This window comes from Sapajus apella, unplaced genomic scaffold (genome assembly GCF_009761245.1).
Source record: "Sapajus apella isolate SASKATOON/1434 unplaced genomic scaffold, GSC_monkey_1.0 scaffold81, whole genome shotgun sequence".
NCBI classification, from domain to species: domain Eukaryota; kingdom Metazoa; phylum Chordata; class Mammalia; order Primates; family Cebidae; genus Sapajus; species Sapajus apella.
Window position 1 is genome coordinate 9,305,672 of NW_022437021.1, and position 23,422 is coordinate 9,329,093.

Consider the following 23,422-nt stretch of genomic DNA (forward strand, 5'->3'; position numbering starts at 1 on the left):
GCCTCAGCCTCCCGAGTAGCTGGGGCTACAGGCATGTACCACCACGCCCAGCTAATTTTTGTATTTTAGTGGAGACGGGGTTTCACCATGTTGGCCAGGATGATCTCGATCTCTTGACCTCATGATCCACCCGCCTCGGCCTCCCAAAGTGCTGGAATTATAGGTGTGAGCGACTGCACCCGGCTGACACAGTTATTTTCATAGTAACAAAATTCAACATAGAAAGGAGGATTTTCATGCTTTCTACCAAGGCCGAGGGCTCTTTTCTCTAAGAGACCTTGTGGGGATGGGGCTGGAGAAGACTCAGTGAAGCTTTGCTGTTGCACAGATGGTAGAATGTTTTCAAAATGCTGGTAAAGGAAAGGCAGCTTTCTTAGCAAAGATATCTAAGAAAAGTATACTGTATAATTTAGATAGCATTGGATAAGAATTTCCAGTGTTCACTGATTGAGAATTACATATTTAGTTACTATTGTAGGCCTTACCTGTAATTTCCTAAGAAAATAGGATTGCTTGATGAGTACAGCAGAATGTTCACATAAATGTTGATAAATATTAATGCCTTTTAAAAATCCAGTAAAAGCATCTTTTGAATATTTAAAGCAAACTCCTATAAAAAAACAGTTTATTTATTTATTCTCAAGTAATATTGTCTGAAAAAAAAAACCTCTTCATAATAAAATTTTTCATTGTGCTTACTATGTGCTAGGTCCTATGAGGGGCACTTGACATACATTTTTGCACTTTACCCTCACAAGAACAATACTGCACAGCAGGTGATCCTATCTTCTGTGAAAGATGATGAGACCAAGGCTTGGAGAGGACAAATAACTTGCCCATACTTACACTGCTGGTGGGTGTTAGGATAGAATTCAAACCTAGTCCTTCTGCCATCCAAACCATGCTCGTTATCATATATATTATAGTGTCAGTATAGACGATTAGAAAGAAAAAGTGCTTGGGAAAGTTGTAAATGGTTTGCTTATTTATGACTAGTGACCAAAACTTTAACATAAACACCGTGAGATTGTAGCAGGATAGATAGTTTAAAAAGTCTAAAGAAATGGGAGAGGTAGGAATTTTCTATTTGTTTTCCTAGCAAATCTATAGATTTACAACATATTAATTTCATATACAAATAGAGCAGGATGATGCCCATATTGAGACACCTCAGTTAAAAATTTATTTCTCATGGAATATCACACAGCCATAAAAAATACAAAATCACCAGCTACTTGGGAGGCTAAGGCAGGAGAATTGCTTGAACCCCGGAGGCAGAGATTGTAGTGAGCTAAGATTGCGCCACTGCACTCCAGCCTGTATGACAGAGCAAGACTCTGTCTCAAAAAAAACAAAAACCAAAAAACAAAATTGTGTTCTTTGCAGCAATGTGGATGCAGCTGGAGGCAATTATCCTAAGCAAATTAACACAAGAACAGAAAACCAAATATTGCATATTCTTACTTAGAAGTGGGAGCTAAGCATTGGGTACACAAGGACATAAAGATGAGAACAATGGACACTGAGATCTACTAGAGAGGAGAGGGAGGGGAGCAAGGGTTGAAAAAACAAAGACTGGGTACTATGCTCATTACCCAGTGACGGGATCATTCATATCCCAAACCTCAGCATCACACAATATGGTTGTGTAACAGACCTGTGCATATACCCTCTGAATCTAAAATAAAAATTGAAATTATTTTAAAAAGAAAAGTAAAAAGAAATGCAGACTCCCAGGCCACATCCTGGACCTACTGAATTAGCAATAGTATTTCAGCAAGACCTTTCCCTCCCCACAGTGAATCAGAGAGGCATTTATGCACATTAATGCTCAAGGGTCTATTAAGTGGTCTGATCTTCCAGATGCAGAGCTGGGTTTCCCACCCAGCCCTTTGGTCTTAGTAGCAGGACAATGGCTCTAGAGGAACTTCCACCACCTGCCCTGGATTTTCATCTTATTTCATCTTGAAAAAAAAAAAAAAAGAAAAGAAAAGAAACTGCAAAGACGCTATTCCCGCTCCTGAATTGTCAGCAGCTTCTCTCCACTGCCTCTACTTTGAAATTATCTTTGGGTTTCACATTGCCTGATTTTCAAACCACAAACCACCATTTATTAGAGCAACAATAGAATATTTTTGTGGAATAAGAGACCCAGCTTTATCTGATCATGTATGGTCTAGCACCTCCTTTCAAGTGTTGCAGATATTCTCTCTTGATGACTCACACTAGCCTTCCAGTGAAGCACTTGTATGTCCATAAAATATCTGTGAAATAATGTAGAGAATCCAATGATTACTTCCAGGAAAAGAAAGTGAGTGGCTTTGAAAATGGGTGGGTGTGCTGTCTCCCTGTAGTCTCACTTGTAACTGTTGCTATATACACTTTTACCAATAAAAAATAAATTTAAAGTAAAAAAAAAATTTTAAATGGCTTCTACACAGGGTTAAAAAATCCAGTTAACAGATGGTTGGAAAAATAAAATATGGTAGATACATATAATGGAATATTATTCAGCTTTTTGAAAGGAAATAACTTATTTCTGACACATGCTACATCATGGATGAACCTTGATGATATAATGCTAAATGAAATGAGCCACTCAAAAAAAGATAAATACTGTTTGATTCTACTATTATGAGGTATCTAAAGCAAAATTCATAGGAACGCAAGTGGAATGGTGGTCAGTAGGGGTTGCGGGGAGGGGCAGTGGGGAGCTGTTGTTTAATGGGTATAGAGTTTCGATTTTGCAAGATGGAAAAGTTGTGGAGGTTTGTTGGACAGCAGTGTGACTATACTTAACACTACTGAACTATACACTTAAAAATAGTTAAGATGGTAAATTTTATGTAGCATGTATTTTATCATAATTAAAAATTTTAAAGTCAGATTAAAACAGTGCAACTCACTTATCACAGATGATTTCTCTTTTGGACCAACTTCATTAGTTCTGTTTTTGTTTTTACTAATACCAGAATAATTCCCAACTTTCTTATTTGGAGCAGTTTGCTTGTTTTTGTTTTTGTTTTTTAACTTGTACCTAATTATGAAATTGAATGGCTTTGAAACTGGACATGGAAGAGAGGTGCCATGGGCTGTGCCCATGGCCAAATTAAAGGTCTCTCTGGGGAACGGCACAAGCAAGTCACTTACAGACCTGTAGTTGCCGCAGTGATAAACTCGCAAGAGCTGCCAGCTTTGTTTCGGTAGCCTCCGAATTATAAACACCCCTGTTATGACACTTGGTACCCTATAGCCATGTTTCTCATTAGACTTACTGGCTGTTGTGGGATTTAGAATGGGACATTCCTCAAATGTTATGAGTTTCCAACATCCATTCTTTGGTCATTTGTAAAAATAATATTCTCATACCTCTTTGGAGACAATGAAATCTTTAAAGGATACTCACTCTAAATCCAGACCGCTTATGGATGTGAGAGTTATAGAGTTTAGCAAAAATCACAGGGGTTGGGAGCAGATAGAGTGAGTACTTAGCTGAGGTTCCAGTTCATCTTATATAGATGTTTACTTAGTCTATTGTTTAGAATTGTTAGATGCTTGGACAACCAGACTTAATAGGAGCCAAACGAGAAGGGAATGTTGGAAGAAAAAAAGGTTTAAATTACAAGAGGGTCCGACAATGACTTATTGTGAGCAAAGCCCATCCTTGTCAACAGAATAAAGCTTCTCCATGACAGGGTTGTTCCCTCACAATGAGTCAGTTGTGCAGAAACTATGCACACGACATTCTGCGTCCAAAACATTAAGAACAGAGTCAGAGAAAACAGTTTTTTTTCTGCAGAGTATCAGGGACTTGGCATCTTTTATGCTAAGTCTCTGTGACTATAGTAGTCTAGAAAATTCCGTGGGAAACAGCTGCACCCTGATTGTCCTTGCGTTGTCTCTTGGTTGAGGGAAAAAAGACAGTTTGAGCCCCAAGGTACCTTCATTAACTGTCCATAGCGCCTAGGGTGCCTGAACAAACACCATCTCTTTGTTTTAAGATGAATAGTTCTATGTGGTAAAAGAAGTCCTAGGCAACATTTAAAATTAACTGAAAGCATATAATTGGATTGTTTGTAACACAAAGAAAGGATAAATGCTTGAGGTGATGGATACCTCTCTTTTTTCCCCTTCGAAAAAAGAAGTCCTGAGCAGAATCAAGGAAGGCAGTCATTGATTTCTTTGATACTCAAAGGGAAAATAAAGACTATGTTTCCCTATTTAATCCTTAATGTATACACTGCTTATTCACCCATGAGCTGTGTGACCTGACCATGAGCAAGTCTCTTAACCTCTATAATCCTTACTTGTCTCACCTTTGAAAGGTAAGCATAAATTTACTGATAGAATTAAATGAGATGATTTGTGTAAAGTGTCTGGAACATAGTAAATGATCAATAAATATTGGGTGAACTCCTGGGCTCAACTGATCCTCCTGCCTCAGCCTTCTGAGTAGCTAGAATTATAGGCACCTGCCACTATGCCTGGCCAATTTTTTGTAGAGGTGGGTTTCACCACGTTGCCCAGGCTGGTCTCAAACACCTGGCCTCAAGTGATTCTCCTGCATCAGCCTCCCAAAGTGCTTCAATTAAGGTGGGAGCCACTGGGTCTGGTGGGGGGTACTTTTTAAAAATGTGATGTTCTGGACTCAACCAGAGATTCTGGCTGCATTTGGCTTGAGTGGAGCCTGGGCATCTGTAATTCTTAAGCTCCCCACGTAGTTCAAATGCAGAGACAGTGTAAAGAACCACCAAGCCAAATGACCGTGTAGAGATTGTTTATGAGACTGAAGCAGAATAGGAAGAATCTGACAAGACCAGGACTAGGCCCTTATCAGATCTAGAATGCCATGACTCTTTAGGCAACACATCAACATATGCTTAGTTCACCTTTGTTTCATGCAACAGAAACTCTTGAGTTTCTCGGGAGCTCTGGGGCTCCTCAGGCTACTAACCCAGCACTAGATTTCCGTTCTTGGGACTCTGAGAAAGGAGCAGGTCCAATCTGAAACGTTCATAGATTCTTTCCTAGGAGGGAGAGTCACATGTGCTTGGGGCTTCTGGTGAAGTTTCAGGAAGCTTTTACTCAATGAGGGAAGGTGAATGGGGAGCAGATGTGTCTCATGGAGAGAGACGGAGCAGGAGGGAGAGGCCAAGCTTTTTAAAACAGCCAGCTCTCACATGAACTAACAGAGTAAGAACTTGCTCATTATCTCAGGGAGGGCACCAAGCCATTTGTGTGGGATGTGTCCCCACGATCCAAACACCTCCCATCAGGCCCCACCTCCAACATTGAGGATCACATTTCAACATGAGATTTGGAGGGAACAGACTTCCAAACCATATCAATATCCTTATTGAGAGAATGTAAAAGTTTGAGGTAGGTGTTGAAAGAGAGAAAAACTTATTTAAGATTTCACCCAGTTTTTCAGTTCAGGGAAATTAAAAACCACAATGATTTTTACAATGATTTTAGAATAGCTTGTCTGCCTCTAGTTTCAAACACCGTTCCAATTTGCCCTATTCAAAACTTCAGGATGGAAATGAACACACAGAAATGAACTGATAAGAAGAAAAGTAAAATAGGGTATGAATCTCCAAGATTCTGATTGATTATAAAGAGCTAGATTAATAATCAGAAATTTCACTGTGAACAACAGTAGACATTTTAATCCTGGGAGAAAGATTATGCCGCAGTTGGGGCCAGAGGCCAGATTCTGACAGTAGTTTGAGTTTTAAATAAAGTTCAACCTTCTCTTGCTTTGGGAAAAGATAAGGAGGATACACAGCACCATGAAAACATGACCCCTGGGCTATTTACACATGGTGAAGGAACACAGAGACCAATTTCTCTGCTAGGACCATGGAAAATGAGAAATATGTACCCTGATGTGTTTTCTCAACAATGCTGTGGGAATATTTTATGCTATTATTTTGTGAATGCAGTAGATGTAGGCTGCTTATTTTTTCATCTGTGTTTTCTAAAAAGTAAAAATAAGTCATTATCACATGAATAAATCAGTATAGTATAGTGCTATGAGCATAGGCCAAATTGCCTGGGTAGGCTTTCAGCTCTGCCACTCACTAGCTGTATGACATTGAGTAAGTTACTTTAGTTATCTGTGCCTCCATTTCCTCTTCTATAAAATGGGGGTTTGTAAAATAGTCTTACCTCATAATTAAATGAATTAACACACCTAAAGTATTCAGAGCACTGCCTACTAATTTATAAATGCACAATGAACATTAGCTATTATTAAAACATGAAAATCAGGAAAGGTACATTGACATTTTATCAAATAAGCTCAAATTAATAGATAATAATACAGCAGTGCTGGTAAACAAGGGGTGGAATGCAGGATATTCACTAATTGCCAGTGATCACCTTTGAGCAACTCAGTTATCTTCCCTGTCTAATTTTTTCTCCTGTGGAATGGATGTAACTTAGCCTTTCCCTTACTTATGTCATACAAGACATGTAAGAAAAACACAGTTATAAAAATAAAATTTATTGAAATATCTGTAAAGTGCTTTGAGCTGCCAAAAAAAAAAAAAGGGCTCTTAAATCCCATTTCATATTTTATCTATTTCTTATTCCCTCTTCTGTATTCTGTGTGTTTTGTGGCTTCCTTGTCTCTTCAGTGGCTCCTCTGTGCTTCCTTAGAAGGCTGCTTTGCCGAAGGCTGATACCGGGAGGATCGGGAAAGATTTGGGAGGGCATATCTTCTCCTGTCTTGGCCCTTAATGTCTGGTACCTAAACCCTTAGGCTCTTTACTTGAGTAAAGTGAAAAGAATGCACCTGAGTGTGCAAAGTAAAGAATATTTTTAAAGAGAACCTTAACGACAACATCTTCTAGCTTTCATATGTTTGAATTAATATATTTTTAAAACCTGGCAATGCCTATGACTAGTTTAACCTTTTAACATGTTTTTTTTTTTTTTTTTTTTTTAATTTAGTGAACTTTTCATTGTCGCTGCTAAATCTAGGCAAAATTCTGGAAGAAGAAATGACTAGGTAATTTATATATATGGTGTACCTTTTTTTAAAAAAAGTTTCATTTGAAAATAATTTCAAATTACAGAATTGTAAGAATATAAATATAACATGCATACTCTTTACCCAGATTCACCTATTATTATCATTTTCGCTCCCAACTCCCAATTTAAAGTAAGCTGCACACATCATGGCCCTTTTCTGCAGTGTGGCTTCTAAGAATAAGTATATTTTCTCATATAATCACAGTACAGCTATCAGCTTAAGTAAATTTTAATACTTTTATCTTAATATAACATCTGTATTCCGATTTTGTCATTTGATCCAATAATGTCATTTATGACATTTTCTCCTCCTTCTAGTTTCTCAATAGATATCTCTATGCCCCGTAAGCATGAGGTTTGTATATCTCCACAGCAAAGTTGCTGATTGTAATAACTGCTATCTGTATGCCAAAGGAGACCTCAAAGGTGACTAACTGGAAGCATTTGGAAAATTAGATAATAAAAATTTGAAAGTAGTGAAATGTACTTATTTTTTATACTAACTTTCTACTAATTTGGTAAAACCATTCCAAATTAGTTTGAATTCATGACATTTTAGCATATTATTTTTTAAAATTTCAAATTCTGACAAATAGGAAGAAAGTTTTTTGGTTCTTTTTATAAAGAATGTGGAAAAATCAATATGGAAAGGACTATTTCACGTGTTCAGTCTGCTTATTCCTATATTTGTAATATGTAAATAGTAGTGAACTTTTCAGTACAATAAGATATACAAATCTAAAATATAATTATGAGAGAGGAGTTAAATTGTATCCACAAATTATCAATATCATTTAAAAATGAATCATTAACTTTTTTGCAGTTAACAACAAAAATTTATTCATTTTCTTTGGCTAACAGTTCAAGTAAACAGATTTGCCATCATGGAGCTTATTGTTTTATAATTTAAGAGAAGAAAAAAAATAATGTCTGTTTATTATAATGTCCTATACAGTTTTTTTTTTATCAGTTTAGTAAATTGACTAATTTCCAATTCTGAAAATTTCTCCTAAAAGAGATGAATAAAGGATGGTAGGCCCGGTACTGTGGCTCACACCTGTAATCCCAGCACTATGAGAGGCTGAGGTGGGTGGGTCACCTGAAGTCAGGAGTTTGACACCAGCCTGGCCAACAGGGTGAAACTCCGTCTCCACTAAAAATACAAAAATTAGCTGGGCGTGGTGCTGTGTGCCTATAATCCCAACTACTCAGGAAGTTGAAGCAGGAGAACCACTTGAATCCGGGAGGTGGAGGTTGCAGTGAGCTGAGATGGTGCCACTGCGCTCCAGCCTAAGTGACAGAGTCAGACTAGGTCTCAGAAAAGAAAAGAAAAAAAAAGGATGATATTTAATAGAGCCTTTCTCATTTTTTTCAGATATGCATATTACTACTCAGGATTGGGTGCTGGAGTTCTTGTTGCTGCCTATATCCAAGTTTCATTTTGGACTTTGGCAGCTGGTCGACAGATCAGGAAAATTAGGCAAAAGTTTTTTCATGCTATTCTACGACAGGAAATAGGATGGTTTGACATCAACGACACCACTGAACTCAATACACGGCTAACAGAGTAGGTGCATTGTTAATGTCACATTTTAGTAAAGAAATTAATTGCTATGTGAAAATTTGTCAAGGAAAGATTTTTAAATGAAAAAAGATACTAGACTGAGCATCTGATGTATATTAGAAATTGATCATCTGGCAGCCATGTCTGGCAGCATCTATAGCCCCATTGCATGTTGGCTTTCCCCCAAGTGGCATGGTAGGTTTATTTGAGGACCGAGCTCACATCTTATACCTGTTTATTTCTCATGGAACTTTCTACTGCAGGATCTGACAGGTGCTAGACTCTCAATAAAGATGGCTGAATGAATGAATAAATGATTGAATTAATTTACAAAAAGACTTGCTTTAGTAATTGTCGACTCTTCACTTATCCAACAAACATTTGAGGGTGTTTCATGTGCTCAGTACCATTCTACGTGTTCATAATATATCAGTGAGCAAAGTACAGATCTCTGTCCTTTTGGTGCTTACATTCCAGTAGGGGGAGATAGATGATAAACTATCCTGACTGGGAGTCCTGGCAATGGCATCGTGAGCAAATAAGTCAGAAAAAAAAAAAAAAAAGGGAAGAGCAAGACATTTAGGGCCTTATAAACCTCCGCAAAGACTTTAGCTTTTGCCCAGTGAAATGGCAGCTGTTGGAAGTTTCTGAACTGAGGAGTAACATGGTCAGACTTGCATTTTCAAAAGATCACACTGACTGCCATGTTGAGAATAGACTGGGTTGAGAATAGGGACAAGGGTAGAAGCGAGGACCTCTTCCCTGTTATTTCCCTATAATAAAAATACAGTAATACTTCCCTGTTACTCTTCCTTATGACAGTTGCAATTTTTTTTTTTAATTCTTGCTTTAAAACAGTTGATTTATAAGCTCAAAATGTTCATACTTCTCTCACAGGGTTGACTCAGTAGCATCAACTTTAATGATACTAACTTATTAGAAGCATTGGCTAATCCTGAATTTCTTCCTTTGTGCGGTGTTTAGGTGGGGAAGATATTACTCAAGAGGCTAAGACTCTGAAAGGGGCTTGCAGTCAGTGAACAAATTTTATTTGTCTATGTGTTTGTTGGATGTCTACTTCATCTTTCCAACTAAAGACCTCCTGCCTGTAACCACTTAGGTGTGATCTTTTTTAGTGACATCTCCAAAATCAGTGAAGGAATTGGTGACAAGGTTGGAATGTTCTTTCAAGCAGTAGCCACGTTTTTTGCAGGATTCATAGTGGGATTCATTAGAGGATGGAAGCTCACCCTTGTGATAATGGCCATCAGCCCTATCCTGGGACTCTCTGCAGCTGTTTGGGCAAAGGTATGTGAAAGCTGGGCATTTTTATGTGTATTAACTGCTGCACACAGTTATCTCTAATATGCAGAAATCTAGTACTTGTACCTGTGCAAGTCTACATTAAATGTCAGCTGAAACTACATCCAGAAACATGGTGTTAATATGGTGCTTTAGTAAGGAAATTAATTTTTAACATAATTTGAAATGTCACAGGCCAGGTGCGGCGGCTCATACCTGTAATCCCAGCATTTTGGGAGGCCAAAGCATGAGGATTACTTGAGGTCAGGAGTTGGAGACCAGCCTGGCCAACATGGTGAAATCCTATCTCTACTAAAAATATAAAAAACTAGTCTTGCATGGTGGCACATGCCTGTAATCCCAGCTACTCAGGAGGCTGAGACAGAAGAATCACTTGAACCTAGGAGGTGGAGGTCTCAGTGAGCCAAGATCGTGCCACTGCACACTCTAGCCTAAGTGACAGAGCGAGACTTTGTCTCAAAAAAAAAAAAAATCACAGTTCTTAGTTCAATTACCTTTAGCTAAGGAAGTACGATTTTAAAATATAACATTACCCTCAAATTATTGCATGAATGTCACAATTTTAAATAGAGTTTGGATTTGTTCTATTTATTTTAATCATTACCTGTGATGGTTAAGTAGCACTCTGCCAGTTTTGCCTTATAATAAAATACACAAAATGTGCTCTGCTTCGGCCAACACTTCAGTGTTAAGAAATTATACGGGCAATTTTTGCTCTTCCTGGGGTTGATGATTTACACAACGAACTACTTGTATCTCTTTTGTTTTGATTCCTTCCTTTGCTTTTCTCCTGAAACATCGTGTTTGGCTGTCTTATTATTTAGCAGAATGCCCATGAGGAGGTCTGGAAGTATTGTTTTTATAGTAATTAAAACTTGTGGGCTGGGCACGGAGGCTCACGCCTGTAATCCTAGCACTTTAGGAGGCTGAGGTGGGCAGATCACAAGGTCAAGAGATTGAGACCATCCTGGCCAACATGGTGAAACCCTGTCTCTACTAAAATACAAAAATTAGCTGGGTGTGGTGGTACACAGCTGTAGTCCCAGCTACTCGGTAGGCTGAGGCAGGAGAATTGCTTGAACCCAGGAGACGGAGATTGCAGTGAGCCAAGATCGCGCCACTGCCTTCCAGCCTGGTGCCTGGAGACAGAGCAGACTCCATCTCAAAAAAAAAAAAAAAAAAAAAATTTGACATAATAAAGGAAAGAATGGTAAATCCTTTCAAAGCAGTAAAGTTTTATTTTATTTTATCTTACAACTAACAGAGAACCGGTAGATATGGAACTTGACAGTGTTCCCAAGAATGCTATTTAGAGAATTATGTGTGGATTTTCCTTTTTTCCTGACTGCTCTTTGAGAGCCTATCACCAGGGTGGGTCAGATCTAGTCTTTGTGGGGTGCAGAAGCAGCCATTGGATATAGAAGACTGGCATTTGCTACATTACTTTAATGTTTCCTAAAGGACAGCGTTTGGGAAGAAAAAGTAGGTTAAAGAGTTGATCAGAGTGCCTTTAAACTTTTCTCCCATACAGAAGTGACCACTGTTTCTTTTCTGTCCAGATACTCTCCGCATTTAGTGACAAAGAACTGGCTGCATATGCAAAAGCAGGCGCTGTGGCAGAAGAGGCTCTGGGGGCCATCAGGACTGTGATAGCTTTTGGGGGCCAGAACAAAGAGCTGGAAAGGTCAGGAAGGTTCTTGAACCACTGGTTCAAAGAACGCATTTTTACATTTTGTTGCTCATTCTTTTGTGGTATGTGTTTATTACCTTCCCTTTCCTAATCTTAACCCTTCTCTCACAAAATATAAGCACCCTTTACTGGTGGCTGTAGTTGAATGTCAGACTCTACAGCAAGGTTCTTAACCTTTCATGCTCTATGGACTCTTTTGGCTATGAGATAATACAAATAGACTCACTTGTTTTTAAATGCATGAAACGAAATATGCTAGCCCTTTGGGAGGCCAAGGCAGGAGGATAGCTGGAGTCTAGCAGTTCAAGAGCAGCCTGGGCAATGTGTAAGACCCTGGCTCTACAAATTTTCATTTTAATTAGCTGGGTGTGGTGGTGTGCACTTGTGGTCCCAGCTACTTGGGAGGCTGAGGTGGGAGAATGGCTTGAGCCCAGAATGTCAAGGGTGCAGTGAGCTGAACTCCAGCCTGGATGATAGAGTGAGCCTCTGTCTCAAAAAATTAAAATTTAAATTAAAAAAAACCCAAAATAAATAAATAACCCCCCCAAAACACAAATAAGTAGGGTTATAAAGGGAAATAATTATATTAAAGAATACTTATCAAAATATTTTTATTTTATTTTATTTTACGCCCTTAATGACTACAAACTGGAATATAGAAGAGAAAACCCTGAGAAAATACTGACTTCGCAGTTACAGCCCAGAATTCTTTATAGGGCCTTGTGGGTCCTCCATAAGAATGAGGAGAGCTTCCCACCCAGGCCTCTCGCTTTCAACTTTAATGATCCAGGATAAACCTGGAAAATTGATCAGCATCTGGGGGCATGCTGAAAACTCTTCTCTGAAAAAATTACCAAGGCATGATCGACATATGAAAAGCTATGTATACATCTTTAATGTGTATATCTCAATGAGTTTGGGGATAAGCACACACCTGTGAAAAAGGCTATTCCGCTTTACTTAAATGAAAATAATTACTTAGTGTTTTACTTAAATAACAATATCCCCTAATACAGTTGAAGTATGATTCCATGTAAAGTATTTTATTTGGCTGTTCTATGGAATTCTTGATACTCAGAACTCTTGGATATATAAACTCTCTGGAAATTCTCCAGTATTAAAAACAAAGTGTCCCTTATTCCCCCCATTTCATTTTCTACTCTTCTATTCCATAATCCCGCTTCAAAACCCACATGTTTCTGGTTCTCTAACCTCTTCCTTTTTTCTCTTTCACTGCTGCTTCCTGTACACAATAGTCCACACAGACCACACTAACTCTCAGTTGGACCTCAGGATGTCAGTGTAATCAGTGCCGCTCCGTTAGTCCCGGTAAGCGAGCCGCCTAAGCGAAGGTAATTACGGTGTGTCCGCTGCTGTCACTAGAGCTGTGGGTCACACTGGGCAGACTCAAGTCGTCCTGCCACACCTTGAGACCCAGCCACACAGGAGAAATCACAGCGCTGGCCGTGGCCTGCTGGCTGCCCCCAGAGATGCAGTGTGTTCCATGAACGCAGGCCCTAACCAGAGGAAAGCATTCTGAAGAGCTGGGTGCTTTATGCAATAAAAAAGGCAAACCTTCTGGTGGCAGAATATGTTTTTAAAGAACTAATGAATTTCCATGTTGTATTTGGTAAAACACTAAAAGTGGTGTTCCTGTGTTTTTTTAATCACAAAGAGAAATACCCTAATTTGAGTGATATTTTCACCCCAAAGTGTCATTGTATATCCAATGGATTTTTTTTTTTAATTTCAGGGAGCCCAAATTAAATTTTACATACTCTCTGGGTCTGGCATGGAAAAGTAGACTTGATTTAATAAAAAAATATTGTAATTTAACAGAACCGTTCTAGACATTTTAAACTTTATATCAAATGCCAGCAGCCAGTAATAATGCATTTGAATTATGACTCAAAAATATGATAGTTAATATAATGAGCAAAACTCAGGAAGAGATAAAAGTTGAACACAATGAGACTAATATAATAGTAAGAGAAATGATCAGGCTTGCTCACCGTGAAGCAGCTACCATATGCTAACTACTTTCTATAATTATCTGTCAACCTCACAATTATCTTGCAAATTAGGCATTAGTAAAAAATTGAGTAAGAACTCACATTCCATAAGTATTGACTACCTTATAGCCTTGTACATAGCTTGACAGATGAAGGTTAGCCTGATTTTTAAAAAATCAAAGAGAGAAGCCGAGGTTTATATACAACATGTAAAATTTTCATCCCTCGCCCAGTGGGCAATAGGAGGATTTACTTTTCTCCAGAGAAGAGACATTGACCTGAAATAAGAATCTGTTTATGAGTTCCAGTGGTCTTTACAATCAATTCTGGTTTTGCTTGGTTTCTCTCCTTCCCTTTTAACCCTGACTTGTGATACTGGCTGTGAAGGTGATGGAGAAGCTCTTCCATATCCTAGGGTGAACCCTCAATTCGGGAACAGCCACAGGCATGTTGGTGGGCCTGGAAGGGATGAAGGGAAATGGATCAGTAAAGAGAAGGCTTGGATTTGTTCTAGGCCTGGCTGATCCTGAATTAGTTCAATTCCCAAAGAGCTGGGTTTCACCATGGGTTCACTGCTTTGACTGACTTTGTTACTTAAACCTCCACCTATATAGGAGCTGAGTATGATTTGGATTATGGATTGTTATTCTTAATTATAACATTTTCCTTCTCATTTTTCTGGTAGGTATCAGAAACATTTAGAAAATGCTAAAAAGATTGGAATTAAAAAAGCTATTTCAGCAAACATTTCCATGGGCATTGCCTTCCTGTTAATATATGCCTCATATGCACTGGCCTTCTGGTATGGATCCACTCTAGTCATATCAAAAGAATACACTATTGGAAATGCAATGACAGTAAGTAGTTCTCCTAACATTTATGAAGAATATGAAAACCATATTTCTCCATCTACCTTCTCTTTTCTTTGATATCCTTCCATTTTGAAAGATGAGCATGACTATAGGCTTTTGTTTTTGGTGAATCTTTCCTGTCCAGTAGGCAGAACTGGCTTTCTAGAACATACAAGGCATAATTATGAGTGTGGATAAGAAAATAGCATGTGGTTAGACCATTTGTGAAACATATACAATGTATAAAAGGAAATAAAAATGGGATGAGTTTATGAATAAATAAATATGGATGGGAGCCATCCTCCCTCTGCTGAGTTTTATTATATAAGAAAGTAAGCATCATTATTATAGAATAGGTCATTGTACAAGAGAATATTAAATTTATATCATTTAAAACAATCAGCTATGTAAAATACAAGAAGAGATGTTATGTTAGTTTTTCTTATTCATCAAAATGAAAATAGCTTCCGTTTATGATTATTAAAATAACATATACTAGTTTTACAAAGGATTAGGATACAGAATTTTTAAAATTAAAATTACTTATAATCTAATAATTTGTATTCTCTTGATGACAATTTTTGGTGTATATCTTCCAAATAATTTTCCATATATATATATATGCATTTTTTTTTCAAAATTGGGATCATACTACATATAACTTTTGTAACCATATTTATGAACTACCAATATTTAGTGACCATTTCGCCATGTCAGAGACAATCAGAACAATTTGTAACTATTTAAATCAAAATATTTTAAAATCTGTACTTCCCTATCTTACTAAAGTGATGATTTGGTCTTTTGATGATGACTTGGGTTATTATATAAAGTGAGTATTTTCAGAATCCTTTATACAGTGATATCTTCATACTTCCTTGAGGGGTCATGGGTGTTTGGCTGGGTGAGCCCTCATTATTGTTGAGTCCATTTTTTCTCACTTCCATCTTCTCTCTGGCAGGCAGCTTGGAAGCTTGCCACCCTTTCTTCACTTCCTCCTTTACTACTGGTGTTTTATGAAGAAGGGAAGTTGAATCCTGACTCTACCATTCACCTTTGGTGATGAGTTTGTCCTCTCTGGCTTTAGTTTCCTCATTTGTAGTATGTGGACAATGACACTTATCCTGTAGAAGTGAGAGTACTATCCCCAAAGGGAGCCCAAGCAAAGCCCTCTGCATAAAGGGCAGGAACTCTATTGCATTAACCTTCTAGCATCTATTTTGGTGGATATTGTTGTTCTTTTTTTTCTTACTGGTCTTTGTCTGTATTGCAGATGGGGGATAGATATTTGACTGATATTTGGGTTATGGGTAACATGAAGTGTTGCTGTGTTTTGAGAAAATCCAACTTATATGTAGATGTTTTACCATGCCCTGAGAGAATGAAGTAATTTATCTTCACTTATGTTTTTCTCAGTTAAATTATTCTATTAATCTGGATTCCTGAAACTGTATTCTGAGCTTCATTATAGCAATTCATTTTACACAGTTATTCTGTACTTGTATGCTATAGTACCAAATAATTGTGTAAAGGAATTGCACACGGGAGTGATTTTGTGTTTTATGATGTGCAAACCTATTATTTTTTATGTAAAAAATCTTCTAAAAAATATATGTGACATGGTGTTTTTTAGGAACATTACATAGGGCCAAAATCTGCCATGTTTTATATTGAACAGTCTATGTAAGTACATGCATAGTTAGAGAAAACTACATAGGATGGAATAATAATACTAATTGAAAATGTTTCTCTGGTGGCGTTTGTGAGTGAGTCAATGAAATAGATTTGAAAAATCTTTTTAACTCTGTACATATTCAGGAGAACAACTGGTTAGTTTGAGAAAATAGACAATAAAATTATTTTTGAGGTTGGAGAAACCCATTCAGGCAATAAAATGCTATATTAACTTTGCAAATGTTACTCTTTTGCTAAAAAATAATTTAAAGGATAAACCTCAGCTTAATCCTTTGTGTAGTATGTTGCACATACATCATACTTTAGATAATAATGAATGTCAGAATGTGACTTACAACTTTTCCTTGTGTTATTTTGCTTAGGTCTTTTTTTCAATCCTAATTGGAGCTTTCAGTGTTGGTCAGGCTGCTCCATGTATTGATGCTTTTGCCAATGCAAGAGGAGCAGCATATGTGATCTTTGATATTATTGATAATGTAAGTCATTTATTATTTTAATGACAAAAGAAGTCTTTGAGTTCATGTAATTAAATTGGGCTTTAGGTTGCATATTTTTGAATCAACTACATTGAATAAGTTGTACTGACTAAAAAGACATTTAATTATATGAAATTAATGACCTCTTAGTAATAAATGAAAGAAAATACCTCTTATTAATATTTTAAAATGTATCTTTAGATAACATAATACTGATCTCATTTTGGAAAAGTACATCTGCACTAGTGCAGAGCAAAGATGTTTCTCTTCCTAGTTTTTCTCTTTTTCACTTACATGTTATAGCCAGACTGAAAATCTTATAATTTCTGTATAGGATAAGGCAGTAGATAAATAACTGGTGGGACCAAAATTGGCAGTATATTTTGCTGTGGGTTGCCCCCTTCCAAAAATATTATCACTGCATGTTTGATATGGTTTTAAATCAGCTATATTGAATAAGTTGAACTGACTACAGTGAGAAAGAAAAAGTTTTGACATAAAAAAGTATGTCACTGCATCAAATATTGCAAAGTAGATAAATGAAATTTGATCATTTAATCTAAGCAACTCTCCTTTTTCATTGATCCAAGTCATGAGAAAAATTGCTAAGTTTCTGATTGTATTAAAAGTTTATATTATTCCTAAATAACTGCTATAATCAATCAATCTCAATTCAATGTATTACATTTATTATTTAAGAATAAGCTAATTTTCACTAAATGCTGAAATACCTGGCTATAATATATATCAATTATAGTATATTTTTATTATTACACTTGTATAAATATGCATATCTGACCATTTAGAAAATTTATGAAGATATGCCAAAAACTTAAAGGGAAATAGTGTATGAAATGAAATGAATGAATATCTCTTATGTACTTTTCAGGAAAAGACTATTTTCTGAAAATGGATATTTCGTTAAACAACACACACAAATATACACACAAGCGTCACCTTGGGTTTTTCTTATATAAGGGGGCTTGTGACATTCCAGGTCCTATTTTTGGAATTTGCTGAATCATATTCCTTAAAAATGCAACTTGTTTGTCCTATGATGTCATTAAATTTTGTTTTATTTAGAATCCTAAAATTGACAGTTTTTCAGAGAGAGGACACAAACCAGACAGCATCACAGGGAATTTGGAGTTCAATGATGTTCACTTTTCTTACCCTTCTCGAGCTAACATCAAGGTACTGTAAGTAATATTTATAGGAATTCCTAACTGAGGTTGATTGTTGAATCATTTTAAAGAATAAAATCTCTATTATTTTGATATTTATGTGCTTTTTCCTTTGGGGGTTAGATTCCCTTATTTGATCCTTTTTTTTTTTTTTTTTTTTTTTACAAATTTCAAACTGAATTGAATTACTACCTTTTTAGGGCTTTCTTGTGAAGTGCATTCTTTTTCTCATTTTCCCAACAGATCTTGAAAGGCCTCAACCTGAAGGTGCAGAGTGGGCAGACGGTGGCCCTGGTTGGAAGCAGTGGCTGTGGAAAGAGCACAATGGTCCAGCTGATACAGAGGCTCTATGACCCTGATGAGGGCACAGTAAGTGGGAAGAACCAAGCCTTCCAGAGTGAGAAGCTGGATAAAAATTAGCCCTTTGAAATTGGTTTTTCAGTAACAAGTTTGCAGGTGAATCCAGTTTTAGTAAAAAGCCTACAGAATGGCAATGTATATGGACAATGCCTTCACACCCTTGGGCTGTTTTAACAAATGTATTAAATAAAAATCACAAAAGGCATGGAAGCTGGACAATGCTCTCCTTGGTTCCGACTAAGCTTTCATAACCCAACAAATTACTGCAAAACAGTCTACGAACCACTGAGAGGATTACTTTCAATGAGTTATTGGGTTTGGTCAAACATATTCCATATAGCAATTGTTGGCAACAATTGATGACAATGAAGGTTACCAGATATTTTAGGACAGCAATTAAATTCATCCAAGACAGCTGAGTTTTCTTAAACTTTGGATTATCTAAGGGGAAAGTGGCATAGTCTCTCAAGAAGCTAGTCTCTTGAGAAATGTCTCGAAACACAGGGGACAGTAGCAGCCTAGGGTATGTTTTTTGCCTTTTAGAAATTTTGTTATAAATTTGAATTTATAAAACATTGTAACCAGAGAATTCACAGATCCTTCATGCAGATTTAGATTGTTTATATTTTGATGCACTTGCTTTATCATCTTCTCTTTCTCCGTGTGTGTGTGTGTGTGTGTGTGTGTGTGTGTGTGTGTATTATATATACCCTTATACTTCATAGTATATTTCCTAAAAAGGACTTTCTCTTAGACTAACCACAAAACAATGACAAAATCAGTAAATTTAACATTAATGCAGTACAAATCCACAAGCTATATTCAGAATTTCCTCAGTTGTCCCAACTTTAGGGCATGGAGTTTTGATATTAAAATGCATTATAATTCAGTAATTGAGAAAACAGAAGATTATAAGGTAAAAAGTAAAAATAATGGCATGTCAAAACCAAAAATCATAAAAAGGCATTGGGCTAGAACAGAGATCTCAAGAATTAATATATAATTTTCTACAATGTATGGAACTATTTATTTGATTTAATACAATTACTATTCTCAGAAAAAATATGATATTATTATGGGGGAACATAGGCCTATTCTCATTTACTAAAGTAAACTCTGGTTGGTTCAAATGTAAATATTTTTCTTTATTTTTTAAAAAGAACCTAGTAAAATACTAGCCTTTGAGGACAAGTGACCAAAAAATATCTTTTAAAATTATTATTGGAATAATTCACATATTTAAAGAAAGCATATGTTAACAGAAAAAAAATGATCTTCAGAAATTCTGTAACTCAGATATTCACTGCTCACATCATAATTTAACAATTTTCCTACCACTGAAATAATAGAAAAAATGCCCAGTGGTATAGTTTATTAATTCAGTTGTTCCTTAAGCCTCTTTCCAATGAAAGCCAATAAAACTATGATAAAAGAAAGCAAGAAAGGCCTAACATGGTGGCCAGTGCCTGTGATCTCCACACTTGGGAGGCTGAGTGAGGTAGGAGATTCACTTGAGGCCAGAGTTTGAGACCATCCTGGGCAACGTAATCAGAGTCTGTCTCTACAAAATATTCAACCCTGGTGTTGTGCACCCATAGTCCTAGCCACTTGGGAGGCTCAGGCAGAAGGATCACTTGAGCTCAGCAGTTCAAGGCTGTAGTGAGCTATTGTTGCATCAATGGTTGTGCCACTGCACCCCTCCAAAGTCTGGGTGACAGAATGAGACTCTATTTCTAAAATTTAAAAAAAAAAAGAAAGAAAAGAAAGTAATAAATTGGAATAAAAGATTTATTTTATATATATGGAAAAAGTATTACATTTAATATTAGATAAATTAATATGAATATATGAAGGCAACCCTGCTCGTTATAGAATATGAACATGCAACTCTCTAGAATATACACAGATTTGTAAAAGGTTTCAAGAAATGGTCAACTTTACTTATATACAAATGAAAACAGATATAAGTTATCACTTCTTACCTATTAATTAGAAAAAAATATTAAAATGATACAACCCAGTGTTAGTAAATTATAATGAAACAGATTTATATATTCCTGTTAACATCGTAAGTTATTAAAATGTTTTAAGAGAATTATTTAGCCTTTTTTCAATGAGCAATAAATGTCCAGCAAACACGTCATTGTACATGTAAGCAATTGTTGTCAAGGGAGAGAAAATAAATCATACTCTTCAACTTAGTAATTATCTACTTTTGCAATAAATTTTGAAGGAAGCCAAATATTTAAGGGAGTGGAAATGTAGTAAATTATGGTATGTCAAAAATAGCAAAACATCATAAGACCATCAAAATGATATGTAGACCAGGAAGGTAACTGTGCCTTTTTATTTAAATTTAATATTGGGACATAAAAATAATGATATGCCAAAAATATCAAACCCAAAATAGTTTATAGCAAATAATCCATCCATAAAAAATGGCTGTATGAAAATAAATATCAAGAGAGAACATAAGCTTTTTATTTTTGTTCTTGCATATTGCTGTTTAATTATTATTTCTAAACACCAAATAATTTAATATTAGGTAAGATGTTTTTCATAAATGGTCCTGATACTTTAGCTATTAGATGGTTAAATACTTAATAGGAATTATTGTTTTCTTTCAGATTAACATTGATGGGCAGGATATTAGGAACTTTAATGTAAGCTATCTGAGGGAAATCATTGGTGTGGTGAATCAGGAGCCGGTGCTATTTTCCACCACAATTGCTGAAAATATTCGTTATGGTCGTGGAAATGTAACCATGGATGAGATAAAGAAAGCTGTCAAAGAAGCCAATGCCTATGAGTTTATCATGAAATTACCACAGGTAAAGCCTCTGATAATATAGTTGTCCTTGAAATTAGAATTTCACCTCATAGGGTTGAGTTTATTTTTTAAAGGTTTATCTAATAATGTTTGAGATGCAAGATTGTCCAACTTCGGTAGGTTAGTCCCATGAATGACTCAGTTAGGGGTTCAAGGATTATAGCCTGGTACATGAGTAATATAAAATTTTATACAGAATGTGTCAGGTTTTTTATAATGCAGAATTCATTTATCATAATTTATGATACATTAAAATAGTTAAGACAAAGGTCCATCTTATCTTTATGTAGTTCTATAGACTTCCTAGCCTTTTTAAACTTAAGTTACTTCAAGAACTGATTCATGTTTTCTGTGGTAGAAATTTGACACCCTGGTTGGAGAGAGAGGGGCCCAGCTGAGTGGTGGACAGAAGCAGAGGATTGCCATTGCACGTGCCCTGGTTCGCAACCCCAAGATCCTCCTGTTGGACGAGGCCACATCAGCCTTGGACACGGAAAGTGAAGCTGAGGTACAGGCGGCTCTGGATAAGGTCAGCAGACCCTAAACAGCTGAAGGACCAGCCAATTGAAACCTGTTGAAAATTCTTGCCAATGCTTCTGGAGTCTGGATTGAGAAACAGAAACATAAGGGCCAATGAAGCTACCTCAGGGAACTGTATTGATTTCTCCTTTCTGTCAGGTTACATTGTGTTGAGAGAGAGGTGAACGGGACTAGCTTGTTTTCTCCATGGTGCAGTGAGCCCAGATCCAGGTCTGTGCAAAAAGCCATTTAACTTTGTTTATATCTTGCACATGGGCTATTGCAAGACTGCTTCTGACCAAAAGTAGTCATATTAAAATATTTCTTTTAATCTGGTTACCCAGACACTGGTCCAACTGAAAACTAATTCAAAATACCCTATTTTGTAGGCAGTGACATCATCTTTATCTATTCATGTAGGTCACCAGGTGCTTTTCTGAAAATAAATTTCAGCTCTGTACTTGTTTAAGCATATAAATAAGCAATTCATTTTCAGAGTGCTGAGCTCATCTATCCAGCTCAGATATTTCTAAGTTTCTCATTAGCATCTTTACTAAGCTGAAGTGTCACAGGAAGAACCTTTCCTTGGTATACTTTTGGCAGTAATACTAATGTCATCTGTATTAACAACACAATGTAAATACCAGACTCAGATAGAAATTAGCTTTAAAACACATAAATATCATAAATATATTTGATTTAAGACAGTTTAGTAATAACGTGGGCAAGTTCCTTCAGGAATTCTATATGAACTACCTCTTACATTTTAAGAGACAATCTATATGAACCTTATTTTCTCAGGAAAATTTATATCTGAATCCTAAGTAAACAGAACTGCTTTGTATGCTGTAAACTGTAGTTAATGCTTCATGGTTTATCAGCTTAATATCTTGACTTTTTCGTGATTTTTTGAGAAAGGGTCTTGCTCTGTCACTCAGGCTGGAGTGTAGTAGTATGATCACGGCTCCCTGCAGCCTCCATCTCCTTGGCTCACGCCATCCTTCCACCTCAGCCTCCTGAGTTGCTGGGGCTACGGTTGTGCGCCACCACACCTGGCTAATTTTTGTATTTTTGGTAGTGATGGGTTTTGCCATGTTGTCCAGGCTAGTCTTGAACTCCTCAGCTCAAGTGATTGTCCTGTCTCACCCTCCCAAAGGGCTGGGATTATAGATGTGAGCCACTGCACCCAACCAATATCTTGACTTATTTCATATATTTTAATAATGATTAATAAGATGATAATAATTATTCCTTAGAAAGTCTTACACTGAATTATACTGCTTTTGTGTACATTAAATCATGAGATTATGGAGTCAGAATATAATGCATGTGATACTGGTATATGGTTGGTTATTCTGAAGTTACTTAAAGCAGGAAATCATAAAATAATATACACATAAATTAAACTATTAATTCTAACTTAAAAATATAAATGGACATTCATGTATTGACATAGACGTTTTAGGGTAAAGTTGGGTAGAATGAAAGATATATTTACCAAAAACTCAAAAACAAAAAAGAATCCTATTCAGCCCAGAGTCTCCAGTCCTTTCTAAGATACAAGTATTCAATATTCAGTATTAGTTCTTGCTGTACTAAAAGAATAGAATTAATGGAGATGAAGAGTATGTATTGTTTTACATAATATGACCTTTGCCAGAAAAACTGTGACCTTGAAAGTCTTAGTATATATTTGGACAAGTTACTTCATTCAATTTTAGCAGTTTGTGTTCCATAGGATTATGGCACACTCCTCTGTTGATAGCCTTTTACATATTTGCTTTAAAAATAGCTGATGAACCACTCATAATTTTTAAAGGTCTCCAAGAAAAGCCATTAGTAGCTTAGGGTGATGGTTAAGAGCATAGGCTTTGATGCTA

General features: G+C 36.4%; 1 protein-coding gene across 5 annotated transcripts in view; it reads left to right on the top strand.

The window, feature by feature from the left end:
- The window catches only part of ABCB4 (ATP binding cassette subfamily B member 4), a 67,160-nt gene that overhangs the window by 7,257 nt on the left and 36,481 nt on the right, over window positions 1-23,422 (top strand). For 3 of the 5 annotated variants that reach the window (XM_032253030.1, XM_032253031.1, XM_032253033.1), the window contains exons 5-14: window positions 6,958-7,015; window positions 8,414-8,605; window positions 9,739-9,910; window positions 11,485-11,609; window positions 14,313-14,484; window positions 16,536-16,649; window positions 17,733-17,843; window positions 18,077-18,202; window positions 20,821-21,024; window positions 21,382-21,552. In XM_032253030.1, the coding sequence (XP_032108921.1) occupies window positions 6,958-7,015; window positions 8,414-8,605; window positions 9,739-9,910; window positions 11,485-11,609; window positions 14,313-14,484; window positions 16,536-16,649; window positions 17,733-17,843; window positions 18,077-18,202; window positions 20,821-21,024; window positions 21,382-21,552 (1,445 nt within the window). Of the gene's footprint in view, window positions 1-6,957; window positions 7,016-8,413; window positions 8,606-9,738; window positions 9,911-11,484; window positions 11,610-12,186; window positions 12,945-14,312; window positions 14,485-16,535; window positions 16,650-17,732; window positions 17,844-18,076; window positions 18,203-20,820; window positions 21,025-21,381; window positions 21,553-23,422 lie in introns of those variants that run through there. The other 2 variants (XM_032253034.1, XM_032253035.1) reach the window with 2 other exon arrangements.